The sequence below is a fragment of the Lucilia cuprina genome, chromosome 5, assembly GCF_022045245.1.
Source record: "Lucilia cuprina isolate Lc7/37 chromosome 5, ASM2204524v1, whole genome shotgun sequence".
Lineage (NCBI taxonomy): Eukaryota > Metazoa > Arthropoda > Insecta > Diptera > Calliphoridae > Lucilia > Lucilia cuprina.
The window spans coordinates 68,783,903-68,797,266 of NC_060953.1; the positions used below are offsets into that span (position 1 = coordinate 68,783,903).

The 13,364-nt window shown below is 33.4% G+C and overlaps 3 protein-coding genes across 4 annotated transcripts; 1 reads left to right on the forward strand and 2 right to left on the reverse strand.

Moving 5' to 3' along the window:
* Positions 1-800: 800 nt before the first annotated feature.
* On the reverse strand, positions 801-4,189 carry LOC111677247 (unc-112-related protein-like). Its single transcript, XM_046951874.1, has 2 exons — positions 3,143-4,189; positions 801-3,077 (listed from the first exon to the last, which is right to left on the reverse strand). The coding sequence occupies exon 2, from the start codon at positions 3,010-3,012 to the stop codon at positions 883-885; it is 2,130 nt and encodes a 709-aa protein (XP_046807830.1). The 5' UTR covers positions 3,013-3,077; positions 3,143-4,189; the 3' UTR covers positions 801-882.
* Positions 4,190-6,812: 2,623 nt separating this feature from the next.
* On the forward strand, positions 6,813-10,220 carry LOC111677373 (unc-112-related protein-like). The gene is made up of 2 exons (XM_023438478.2): positions 6,813-7,084; positions 7,206-10,220. Exon 2 carries the CDS (start codon positions 7,272-7,274, stop codon positions 9,402-9,404), a length of 2,133 nt encoding a protein of 710 aa, XP_023294246.2. The 5' UTR covers positions 6,813-7,084; positions 7,206-7,271; the 3' UTR covers positions 9,405-10,220.
* A 21-nt stretch (positions 10,221-10,241) lies between these two features.
* On the reverse strand, positions 10,242-12,866 carry LOC111677356 (ADP-ribosylation factor GTPase-activating protein 1). 2 transcript variants are annotated; one of them, XM_023438462.2, is made up of 6 exons: positions 12,725-12,866; positions 11,970-12,559; positions 11,790-11,904; positions 11,643-11,732; positions 11,279-11,338; positions 10,242-11,129 (listed from the first exon to the last, which is right to left on the reverse strand). In XM_023438462.2, the coding sequence occupies exons 1-6, from the start codon at positions 12,782-12,784 to the stop codon at positions 10,578-10,580; spliced, it is 1,467 nt and encodes a 488-aa protein (XP_023294230.2). In that variant the 5' UTR covers positions 12,785-12,866; the 3' UTR covers positions 10,242-10,577. The 2 variants fall into 2 exon arrangements, with proteins under 2 accessions (XP_023294230.2, XP_023294236.2); XM_023438468.2 differs by lacking the exon at positions 11,279-11,338.
* Between the last annotated feature and the right edge of the window lie 498 nt (positions 12,867-13,364).

Below are 13,364 nucleotides of genomic sequence, written 5' to 3' on the forward strand. Positions count from 1 at the left end.
TTCCATATTCCATATATATTCTAATACACACTACTAAGCAGAAAAGATATCCTTTTCTTCCTAAACTCTTTACTCAAAAGAACATACATGTATGTAAATGTATGAATACTATAAAATTAATTAAAATAAACAAAAAGACCTTGTTAAGACAGCAATTTGTTGTTGTATGCTAAAATTAAAACCTGTTTTTAGAGATACCCAAATCCGTGTTTTGTTTTATAAAAATAATGCTTTGATCAGATTTACCGTTTGTATGATTTCACAGTACAAAGTCGATATTTTACCCACTCTTACTCCTTTGTCTTAATGTCAGAGATTCAAATGATCTTTGAAATTAGTTAAAATTATCTAAAAAAAAATTAATCCCTTAATTAAGAATGACAAAATTAATAACAAATATACATAGTTGTTTTTGGTATTTTTTAATAATTTATTAGAATAAAGTAAATTTGTTTAACAATATATTAAAACGTCTACACATACACTTTTTGCTTTATATTTTCTTTGACATGTTAGTTTGAAGAGTAATTCACAATACTTAATACTAAAAAGGCAAAGTCGGATTGTTAAATTGTTATTTTGATTTGTTATGCACACAGATATATTTTATATGATAAAATATTAGTCTCTTGTTTGACATACTTTTTCAATTCTCAAAACTCATTTCTTCTCTATTTGTTTTAGAAAGAATGTTAGGTTGGTAAGCTTGTTAGTAAGTTTAGTAGTATACCTACAACATTTTTAAAGTTCTATGCTATAACTTTTGGTAAAAATTATTATATGAAAATATATGTAACGAAAAACTTTAATATAGTTAGGGAGCATGCATTTTCTGTGCTTGGCACTTGCAGGTTTGTTACTGGTATTTAAGTATTATATTAATTAAACCCAACCTCCGGTAAGCTTATGGAACATTTCTTCATTAAGGGTTTGATTGTTTTCTTTGGAACGCATAGACATAAAAATGTAGCCACCAATAAATTCGTGAACAACTTTACAGTCGGCAGACTGAACGGAGAAAACGACGTTTTCATCATGGAATTGAATCATCATGCATTTGATACCCCAATTAACATTCCATGCTTTCATTGTGTTGTAGCGCCAAGTTTTTATGTGATCGCCAGAACCCAAGTCCATTCGCATAATGCGATTGTAAGCAACGCCTAACAATTCTTCTTTTTTATGTCCATCAAATTTAATAACGAACAAGGAGACCCCAAAGTTTGGCAACGACTGCCATGCTTGAATATACTTTAACTTTGCATCCATAAGTGAAAGTGTACGGACATTGGCATGCGCTTCCAGTATACGCTGGGCAGCTTTACTAGACAATTTTCTCAGCATTCTTGGTGGCAAATAGTCAACCGTTTCAATAGATCGGGGATCAACATTGACAGCAACACCATGAGCAGGTTTTTGCAAATTTAACAAAGTCTGTATATTCGATACTTCACTTTCGTAAGAACTGTCTGCTAGAGAACGTCCTTTTGAGGCTAGGCGACAGGCAGCCATCCATTTTGCATACTGTTCCTCATTCTCGCAACGTATCCAAACTTCACTGTTAGGTCCATTACTGCTTTCAGGCGGAACTTCCAATCGTATTGCAAACTTTCCCTGCGACAGTACAATGTCAGGTGTAACTTCACAACCCCGCAAATTAATGGTTATAGCTGGAGCTGCACGTCGCGATTCTTCAGCACTTTTATACAAATGTAGATGAAGGTCACGGTAGGTGAAGAAATATCTTTTGTATCCTTTCATTGTGAATTTGCGCGGTTTTAGAAAACGCAAATAATCAGATAATTCGGGTATTTTTGTTATGTTGCCATCCACATTGGCATTTGGCCCTTCTAATGATATTTGCAACTCATTTAAAGCAGAATCGATGTCATCATCAGTGCCGTTTGCCGTATTCATGGAATCAATTCCTGAATCAGTACCTTGATATGTTTCATTCTGTTGATTAATCTGAAATTGCAAAGCTGCAAACATTAGACTTTCTTCTTCGGTACAATCTAATTCCTCATTCAAAATGGCCCACTTTGCTTGCTCATATAACTGATTAATGCGAACCTGGTCGTATTTGGGGTTCAAGTCGAAGAATGTGTAGTATTTGAATCGAAGGCTTAAGGTGTCGTATTCCCTAATGCCTTGTTCCATTATCGATAGAGAAGAATCGAGCCAGCCAACATTCATTCGAGCCTTTTCAATCAACGATTTTGGTCGTACCAGTCGCGACCGAACATCAGGACTGGGTGAACGAGGAGAGGCAGCTAAATTCTCTTGAAAATCTCCTAGACTAGATCCAGAATCATATGTCATGTATCCATTGCTGCTATGCTTCCATGTACCTGTAGGTGAACTTATTGGTGTACCAGGAGCAGTACCTGCTCTTCTTGGAGTGGTGCCATAGGGTGAAACTGGTGCACACAGAAAGTTGCCGTTTTGTGTTCTATCCAAACTTCCATTGCTGCCATGATAGGCAGAGTTGATTGGTATAAATGAATTGGTGTCGGGAGCTGGTTGCAAATATACTGTTCCATTAGGTTCGGCAATTGGTATTTTCTTCTGAGGAAACTTTCCAAAGTTTTTCTTTAAATGATCCGCTTCCAGAGGTTTACACAACGACAACTCTTCGGGATGACGAATATCCAAATCTTTGCATAAATTTACAACGGCAGCAAATGTTTTTATAGAAAAATCAACACGGCAGTCAAGGTATCGCAAGTCTGGCAATTGAACACGTAATATTTTATGCATTGGCGTAAAATGTAGTAAACAATCCGCCTGAACGCCCACCTGATCTAAGGTAGAACGGGTGCGTGTTAACCACATATTTTTTTCTGGCCACCACAAAGCATGATCAGACCAATCTTTTGGATTTTCAGGGTCAACCAATTGTAGCATAATACCGCCAATGTGTTGATCACCTTTTACTCGTAAGTGCTTCTCCACCTGCAGATCCGTTATAAAAATCCGCAGATTCCAAGTGTTGTCCCCAACATGAATCATGGCTGCTAAATATTCTTCTTTTATCAGAACCTATAACCTACAGTATTTGTCGTTGTTTGCGATAACTGAAAAAAATCACAGATGTTTCTCTAGAAATTCATGAATTTGATGACGTAATATTTTTACTTACAAGCACTATATAAGGTTGAATAATTACACAGAGAACGTTTTCGCAATTCAAGCAACTACTGCTCTTATCATTGCCCAGAGTGAGAAGTTTACTCAACAATGGTTCGTGATTGTTGTTGATACGGATGCAATATGTAATAGATATTGCTGGTTTCACTGGAAATGTTGAAACAATTTTTATACCAATGGGTTGGGGTTTGTTTATTCAATGAATATTTAAATTAAGCTATTAGCTTGAGTTGCTCTGTCTGCTCCCTTTCGTTCAAACGTTTACAAATACTGCCAAGGTTATTTCGTTTCCATGAACGTAGTACATACACGCTGTCAGCTTAAGAGATCCAAATGCGCAAAATTCCAGCAACCGTCAGCGCCAATAACCAGCCACACACAATTTATTGCTGTATTTTATATGACGTATGGCAGCAACGACGACGTCTATTAAGACGTGTACGATCGCGCTAGTAAAAACTAATAAACAACAAAATTATAACAACTACTACGCAAAAGCAATTAATCCATAACTCGACACGATCTAAATATCGCCCTTTATTAATTTATTTATTATTTTGTATTGCAGTATTTATTTATGTATACTCTTATACGGTCGTCAACACCACCACTACAACTGATTGACTGACTGAGTAACTGCCTGCCACCAGTCTGATATTGATTGATGAATAGTGGATCGTTATTCACACAAGTCAATTGGTGGTGTTTTGGTGTATTACATTCGATTTGAATTTAAATTAATTAAAATTACACTATGATGACGCAGTAGAGGAAAATGATGCGTGCTTAGCTCGAAGTTTCTCCCTCACTTTTTTGTTTCCACGATACACAAACAATGATGGTATTAAATTGCTATTTTTAGAAGAAGAGAAACCTGCACAAAACAAACGAACAAACCATCAAATGATGTTTACAATTTATTTATTATAGCAGCAGCAAAACGGAAGAATATTAAATATTTTTACTTTATCAACTCGCGTTCTCGACACTACCCGTCCACTTTCAAAATTACAACCACTCTCGTTCGAATTCGATCAACAACTAAAGAAATGTTAAGAGAAATATAATTATTGATCTCTATATTTTTAATTAAAACAAAGAGAAGTAGTGGTGGAAATCTTCATACCTGTCAATCATACATTTGTATGTATGCATGTAGTTAATACAAATGTGCTAATTAATAAATTTTTCGGAATTAAAAATCCCTATAAATTATGCCTTTTTTGAAATATGTTTTACGGATCATTTTATTTAATTAATCGATTACATAGCATTTTCATACTACAAATCGTTATGATAAAGCAGTAAGGATCAATATCTCAACCTACGGTTATATTAACATTGAAATTATTTTTGTATGTAAACTGTCAATTTATCGTTAGGTTACAAAATTATCAGACATTCAGAAAACAAGGACTGGAGTTCTATATTCGGCATTGCCGAAATTTATATTAAATTTTCAGAAATTGAAAAATTTAAAAAGTTCAGTTAGTTTCTAGCCGATTCGTGTTTTTCATACAAAAAATTAACGGCAAGTTAGAAACGAATCTACGGATTCATCACGGAACGGAACGTAGAAACTAAGCCTTGCTTTATATTGTAACGTTTCAGACATGCCTTTTTATCAATTTTCTTTTAAGTGCCCTTCGTAAAATCTAGAATGTTTACATTGTGACTTTTAAGTCATGGCTGCTAATGAGTGTAAGTGCTGCCATATTTATAATTCTTAATGTATTGATTTTAATTTTTATAAACGAATTAATATTCTTATTTTTTAAATATTTTTTAATCACTATTTTTGAAGTAGATATTTTATAAATTTATAAAAAAAGAAACATTACTAAAATACTTTAAATTACATATTTCTTTGACCTTAAACTTTTTTAAATCATTTTGTAGTAGTTTATTTTTTATTAAAGAAACAATTTAATTTTAATAAGCTAATAAAATTGGAAAAAATCAGTGATTGTAAACACACCCGATCTTTAAGCTGTGAGAGCAGAATAGAAATAAAGCAATTACTAAAATTTCGAACTTGTGACAAAATCAATGCCGAAATCAACCCCTCATATTACATTTCGTGCCTGTTTTGCAACACTTTTATCTTCTTTTCCCCCTTTACCAAGACCTGGTTCACACTAGTAAACTTTTTTGGGAAACTTGAAAATGGTAAACATCGGTCCATTATCTCACCTAGCCCCCATACAACTGAACCCCCGAATAGGGCAATTTTTGGCACACGATCTTCTCTGTTACCGGAGACGAAGCCTGTTAAAAATGGTTAACATCGGTCCATTATTTCACCTAGTCCCCATACAACTGAACCGGAATAATAGGGCTTTTAAGTTCATAATTATGTTTAATATACTCTTATCTCAACAAAAAGCTGCAAAACCAAGTTATATACTAGCCTTGATGACCCTCATGAATTTTTTAATTATAGGGTCTCATTTGACCATAGCATCTATTAAAAGCCCCCTTAAAAATTCGACTAAATGTCCACAATTTTATTCAACAATAAATGGCTTAAGTATATCTGAGGCAAGGTACAACTCAACTTAAATGCTTTATAATACAAACTAAACCACATTTTTTTTAACAGGTGTAGGGTATTATATGGTCGGCCTGGCCCGATTATATTTCTTACTTGTTTTACAATATAATTCAAAGCACGAAATCTATATACATACGTATGTATATAAAATTCTAACGTTACTGCCTAAACGGTTGAAGCTGAAGAGTATCCAATAAGTATAATGTATCCAATAAGATGGGAATTTCGGAAATTCCAATTTTTTGGGGGTTAAAAAAGGGTAAAAACGTAACTTCGGTAACCTCAAATCTCCTAAACTAGAAAAGTTACAAAAACAGTAAAAGCTTATCTTCGTTTATTTTTTCAATTTTTTCAAATTCGGCCCCTTTAGGGAATAAACGGGTAAAAACTGTAATTTGGTACTTCTTTCGCATCCCATGTATCTTTTAAACCAGAGAACACAAAAAAAATATTTTTGAATCCTTCATAACATGACGAACGTTTATTTATTTTTGGTACTTTTTTCATGAAACATTGTTTTTGGTTTATTAACTTATACATATGAATACAAAATAACGGGCTCCCAATACGATGTTGCAACTTTTTGGAACAGAATTTTTATTTCGTTAATGGGGAGGAAAAATCAAAACATGAAATTGTATATCTGGAAAACCATTGTAGTTAGAATGATCAAAGTCGTTAAGTTTCTTATTTATATTGCTTTTAGGGTAGCACAGCACTCTGGGTATAGCTAGTAAATAAACAATTTTATTTGTTTTGTTTTTACGTTATTCATCATTTTCTTAATGCAAAATTTTTTAGAAACTGATTTTCTGCAAGATGTTTTATATGGAGGATATAGTTAAATATCGGTTGATCCTCATAAAACTTGGAGAAATGATTTGTTTTTAATTTTTAAGAATTTTTTATTCATCCCTGCATAATTTCTCACACAACTTTTGTGTTGTTGTTTTGTTGTTATAAACAATATATTTGCCTCCAAAATTCCACTTTCTGATCTGCCGGATTCCGTTGAAAATTAAAAACTAAACGTAGTTGAAAACTTAGCCGGGTTACAGTCGATTTTAATCCGGCACCGACATTTTTGTGTCAGTCGCCGCCGCCGTTAATATTTGTCAGCGCAGGGCTCTGGCTGAACACAACAATATTTTTTCATACACAAATAGAAATTAGAGAAAATTTTTAGAATTTTTGTATTAACATTAGGGAGAACGACGAAAAACTCTTACTTTCGAATAAAAATTCGCGGAGGTGTGCAAAAACATAAAAATAATAAATAAACTTAAAAAAACAAACTCAAAAACATAAAAAAACTTACGTCATCAAAGAGCATCGATGAGACAAGAATTGTGTTTTTTTTCGAGACTAAGACCAGTAAAAGTAACAAAGAAATTTTAATTTGATTTAAATTTATCTACATATATAAATATGTACATCTGTATATACTTACTGAAGTGATTCTATTATGTGTTTCTTCTTTATATTCTTGTAATCCCAATAGATTGTTTGATTTCTACAATTATTTGCATCGACGAATTAAGTTGGCACAAAATCAAAAGCATCAAAGATGATTCACGTCGGAGAGAACACTTGGATTTTGCGAATCTTTATAACTGATCTCCAAGTTGAGAAACAGCTGAGGGTGAAGGGTGATCAGCATATTGGTGGAATAATGTTACAGCTGGTCGATCCGGAAAACCCAAAAGACTGGTCAGATCATGCCCTTTGGTGGCCAGAGCGTAACATTTGGTTGACAAGAACGCGTTCTACTCTTGATCAAGTGGGCGTTCAAGCTGATTGTTTACTACATTTCACACCCATGCACAAAGTGTTAAGAGTACAATTGCCAGATTTGCGTTTTATAGATTGCAGAGTAGATTATTCGATAAAAACTTTTGCTGCGGTCGTTAATTTATGTAAAGATTTGGACATTAGACATCCTGAAGAGTTGTCGTTGTGCAAACCACTGGAGCAGGAACATTTGAAGAAAAACTATGGGAAATTTCCCCAGAAGAAAGCTGCTATTCCGGAGGCAAATGGTATGGTTTATTTACAACCTGCTCCAGATACAAATTCTTTTATACCAATTAATTCTGCTCACAAAGTAGGCAGTAATGGTAGCTTAGATAGAACACATAATTCCAATTTATTGTGTGCGCCAGTATCCCCTTATAACACAACTCCAAGAAAACCAGGCACTGCTCCCGGAACTCCGATAGCATCACCTACAGGTACTTGGAAGAACAGCAGCAATGGTTACGCTACCTATGATTCTTCATCAAGTTTAGGCGATTATCAAGAGAATTTGGCGGCTTCGCCAAGGTCACCTAGTCCCGATGTAAGATCCCGTTTGGTACGTCCAAAGTCGCTAATTGAAAAGGCTCGCATGAATGTGGGTTGGCTGGATTCTTCTCTATCAATCATGGAACAAGGTATAAGAGAATACGATACCTTATGTTTGCGTTTTAAATATTACACATTCTTCGACTTGAACCCCAAATACGATCTTGTGCGTATCAATCAATTGTACGAACAATCTAAATGGTCCATCTTAAATGAAGAAATCGAGTGCACCGAAGAGGAGAGTCTAATGTTTGCTGCTCTTCAATTTCAAATTAATCAACTCAATGAGTTCCAGCCTTACCAAAATTCTAGCTTGGACTCTTCATTTAACGACAACGGTACTGACGATGATATAGATTCAGCATTAAACGAATTGCAAATTACCTTGGAGGGACCCAAATCAAATGGTGATGGTAATATCACAAAGATTCCAGAACTTTCAGATTATTTGAAATTTTTAAAACCACGTAAGTTCACCATGAAAGGTTACAAACGGTATTTCTTTGCCTACAGGGATCTGCATTTGCATCTGTATAAGTCCGCTGAAGATTCCCACAGAGGAGCACCGGTAATAACGATCAATTTAAGAGGTTGTGAAGTGACACCGGATGTCAATTTATCACAACAGAAGTTTGCCATACGTTTGGAGGTGCCTCCAGAGGGTAAAAGCGGTCCAAATACAGAAGTATGGATCAGATGTGAAACCGAAGATCAATATGCAAAATGGATGGCAGCATGTCGGCTAGCTGCCAAAGGACGTTCCCTTGCTGATAGTTCGTATGACAGTGAAGTTTCCAACATAAAAACCCTATTGAATTTGCAGAAACCAGCTCAAGGAGTGGCGGTAAATGTTGATCCTCGTTCAATAGAAGTCGTCGATTATCTTTCTCCGAAAATGCTAAGAAAATTATCAAGTAAAGCTGCCATCAAAATATTGGAAGCTCATGCCAACGTCAGTAAGCTATCCCTAATGGATGCTAAATTGAAGTATATTCAAGCTTGGCAGTCGCTTCCTGACTTTGGTGTATCTTTGTTTGTCATCAAGTTCGATGGTCACAAAAAGGAAGAACTACTTGGTGTAGCCCATAATCGTATTATGCGTATGGATCTAAATACAGGAGATCACATAAAAACTTGGAGATACAATACTATGAAGGCTTGGAATGTAAATTGGGGTATCAAGTGCATGATGATTCAATTTAATGATGAAAACGTTGTCTTCTCTTGTCTGTCTGCCGATTGCAAAGTTGTACATGAATTCATTGGCGGTTACATTTTTATGTCGATGCGTTCTAAGGAAAACAACCAGACATTAAATGAGGAAATGTTCCACAAACTTACTGGCGGATGGGTTTAAAATACTAATTTTAATTGTTCAAACTAACTAAATTTTCGACGCACATTAATACTAAACCTGGTGTTCTCTTATTTTATATTTACTTTTTTACACAAATTTAAAGGTCTAATTTATATACAAATATTTATTTATAATTGCCAAAGTGCCTAAAATATTTTATATATGTATCTACTATTTTCTAATCGATCGAGAGGCCTTTGTATTGGTCGCATTTTTATAACTTATGTACATTTAATTTATATGCATTAACAAAAAATATTATCCCTTTATCTTGTCTTCGAGAAATGCGTGTATTTTTAATCTAATAACTAAACCTAATATGTCTTAAAAATCTTTTATATACATACATAAATTATTAACAAAAATAACATAGTTCTTATGTTTCTCAATTTGTATGTTGAAGAAAATTTCGTTTTATTTTAATTAATTTTTTGTTGTAATTTTATATAAATTAATCCAATATGTATTACAATAATAAAATTATATCGATTAATACATAAACATATTTTTTTGAATTATTTTTATAGAATGATTAGGACAGGACTTTTTATTCATTAGGAAATAACTTGGATTGTATCCCAGAAGAAATTATTGTGTTGTTCTTAAATTAGTCAGTATGTTATTTTACTCAATAGAATTCAACGCAATAAATTTGATTTTCAAACCATATTCTATTTGAAACGTATTAAAAGAACGTACAATTGGTTGATACAAGAATCGTCTGTGTCTTGTGATCAGTTAAGAGTTATATTGTTACTATTCTAAACGAAAATTTAAAAAAGAAATCGGTCTCTACATACGCCTATTTGCAAAAAGATAATCACAACAATGGTCCGATAGAATTGCATACTATATATTTTTTCTTTTTAATATTATTTTAATTGTTTCATTATTTATATTCATTATCATTACATATATTCGTTTATATAATTGAAATTCACATATTTGTTAAATCAACCAATATTTTCTTATTCCTTTGTTTTCGCAAATTTGCTAGTAAAGTTTTAAAGAAAAGTATCTAATATAAAGTAAATAGAACAATAAACAACAGAAAATAAACGAAAATAATAATAAAACAGCGAATTACATAGACAAGAATAAAAATCCATATAATAAATACATACATATCAATGGTAATTTAAATTTTAATCAATGAAAAAAATAAATCAAGTTTCAATTCATAAGCAAATTCCAAGCATCATCTTCGGCTGTTTTGTTGGCTACAGGTTTAATTTTAGCACTTTTCACGTCTAAACTATCAAAACCTTCACTTAGTTTTTGTGTAGTAGAAGCCAATTTCAAATTTTTAGTAGTTGTTGCTGCTGCATTTGTTGTCGAAGTTAATGGTGTTGAATTTTGATACGAAGTTGTGGAGTCTTGGTAACTATCAAAACCAGACCAATCGTCATCATCGTTGTTTAGAGATGATGAAGTCGCAGCAGCATTGCGGCTACCAGCACCGCTGTTAGAATTGCTGCTAAATTGATTGTGGTACGACTTAGATGTGGGCATTTGTTTTTGTGGGCTATCTTGCCATCCCCAATCGTTGTCACTGGCATTCGATTGATTTCCCATGCCTGAAGCAATATTTCCACTTACAGAGTGTGAACGTTGATAAGAATTTTCTTGATTAAAATCGCCATAACCACCACCACCTTGTTCTCCTGGTGATGTAAAATTACTGCCCGCTAAATTATTCCATCCACGTTTACCAATGTCAGTAACCTACACCAAAAAAAAAGAGCCAAATTCAATTATAATTAAGCTGAAGGCTTACAAAATAAACTCATTCTAATTAACAATAATAATTTCTAATGAAGCAAGAGTGAATGTGTATTTACAATCAAAATTTATTTACAAAAAAAAATACCCACCTTTGTTGCCACTTCAGTGACTGAATGTTGTAAGGTTTCTATTAAACCACCTTCATTTATCTACGATTATAAAAATTAAAAAAAATAATAATACTATAATAAATAATAAAAGAAAAAAAATAAAATAAAATCTATGATAAATTAAAATAAGCGTTTAAATAAGTTTATTTTAATTAACCATATTAGTTATATGGACCAAAACTAATAAACGATAAAAAAAACTCAAACAATTGTACTTCAAGGTCATTTTAAATTGAGAATAAAGCAAGTTTGAATATTTACATGTATGTACAATCTATTGCCAACAACCATTAAAATAAAGATACAAATATTTATGTGTACAATTATAAATAATTAAACGAACCTTTGATGAAGCTATATTAGCTGTATTAACAGCTTTTTCTTTTGCAATAACAGCAAACTTCGAAGCTCCGGCTGAGAGTAAGCTCCATCCCTGTAAAAACAAAACGTCAATACATTTTTGATTTTTATTCAGTAAATTTAGACTTACCGAAGCTAGAGACGATAAAGTGGTATCAATAAGTTCTTGAGATTGGGTTTTTGCCGGTGGGTCGCGAGAATAACCGAAGCCACTATATTTACCTCCTTGGCTTGGCGGTAAATGACTAAAATATAAACGAGTAAAACATATAAATTGTCATTAATTTATTTAAAATCTGTTCAAACTTACTCTGGTCTTGAGGCATTTTCAGATTGAATGCGTGAGAAGAATTCTTCTTTTTGATCTTTAAATTCTTGCGTTTGGAATTGTTGATAGCCAAGGTCATTATTAGAACCATTGCCACCATTTTGGTAGCCACCGCCAGAAGTCTGTTGGTAGTTTCCACTGTTCCTGGAATGTGCCATTGATGAGTTGTTGGTAGACGTAGCATAACTACCACTTGAACTACCATATGATGTTGTTGTTGACGCCGTCGAACCTAAGCGCTTCTTTGCTTCTGTTATATCCCATGGTTTGCCCTGGGCTAAAGTGGATATCTTGTCGCGATATAAAGCAGCTGCTTTTGAGTTGTACTTTTGAGTGATAGGAGCACGATCGTTCCAATCATCTTGGTCTTCAAAAAACTCACGAGCATTACGGTTACCACCTACTTTCATTTTTTCCAATTCAATGTCTTTCCACTTGTCCATTGTTACGGAACGTACAAATGAGAGATGGACACCTAGGCCTCTATGTTTTCCCGAACATTCCAAGCAAATCCATATGCCATATGTTACTGAAACCCATTGTGGATTATGGGTACCACATTCAAAACATTTCTAGAAAAAAAAATATATAAAAGTCATATAAATATGTAACTGAAGCAGAGGAAAATAAAATTGTAATAAGAAAAGGATGCAAATGACCTTTGTATCCTAAATACTTAAATTGATGAATAATCATTTATATATGTGATTATTATTTTTATTCATTACAATTCATACCGAATTTTCATCTTGTGGCTTAAGCTCTTGCAGTACACGCCTTGTCCTTGGACTGGCCATTTCCGGTTTTACTAAGCAGCGAAGAAAATGGTCGTTGTCTTATGAAATTTCGTTAAAACTCCGAGTGCTGCTGCAACTGGCTGGCTTCCAATTCAGCAAAATATTTCGTCACAACGTATTTGATGAAAACCACAAAGCCAACAACACCAAATATAGTAATGCCTAAAACTTGTGCTTGATATCTCCTGGAAACAGTTTCACAATCACCACTTGATGATGTTGTAGCAGCGGCAGCAGCAGAAGTTGTAGTGTTAGCGACAGCAGATGATGCAGCAGCAGTAGTTCTTGATTTAGAAGATGGCTTCATTAAAATTTACTAAATAAAACACCTCAAATGAAGGTATTTTTTTAAATAATATCAAAAAAATTATAAATGTTTTTGAAATGGTAGTTGTTAAAAACTGTAAAACATAATATTTTCACTTGAAAATGTTGCAAAAATTGAAAATTCTCTACTTTTTCACAAAACCACTACACAGACTGCTTACAACAAAAAAATTCCAGTTGTCAGAGAGAGTAAAAAACTGTTGACGTGTGAAAGAGAATGTCAGTAATAATACAACACTGTTGTTTTTCTTTG

Bases quoted from the DNA above. Each gene is read 5' to 3' on its own strand.
- LOC111677356 (XM_023438462.2), bottom strand. From the start codon at position 12,784: ATGGCCAGTCCAAGGACAAGGCGTGTACTGCAAGAGCTTAAGCCACAA. The intron at 12,560-12,724 runs GTATGAATTGTA...TTTTTTTTCTAG, and splicing joins AGCCACAAGATGAAAATTCG to AAATGTTTTGAATGTGGTAC. The intron at 11,905-11,969 runs GTAAGTTTGAAC...TTTATATTTTAG, and splicing joins GAAAATGCCTCAAGACCAGA to TCATTTACCGCCAAGCCAAG.
- LOC111677373 (XM_023438478.2), top strand. From the start codon at position 7,272: ATGATTCACGTCGGAGAGAACACTTGGATTTTGCGAATCTTTATAACT.
- LOC111677247 (XM_046951874.1), bottom strand. From the start codon at position 3,012: ATGATTCATGTTGGGGACAACACTTGGAATCTGCGGATTTTTATAACG.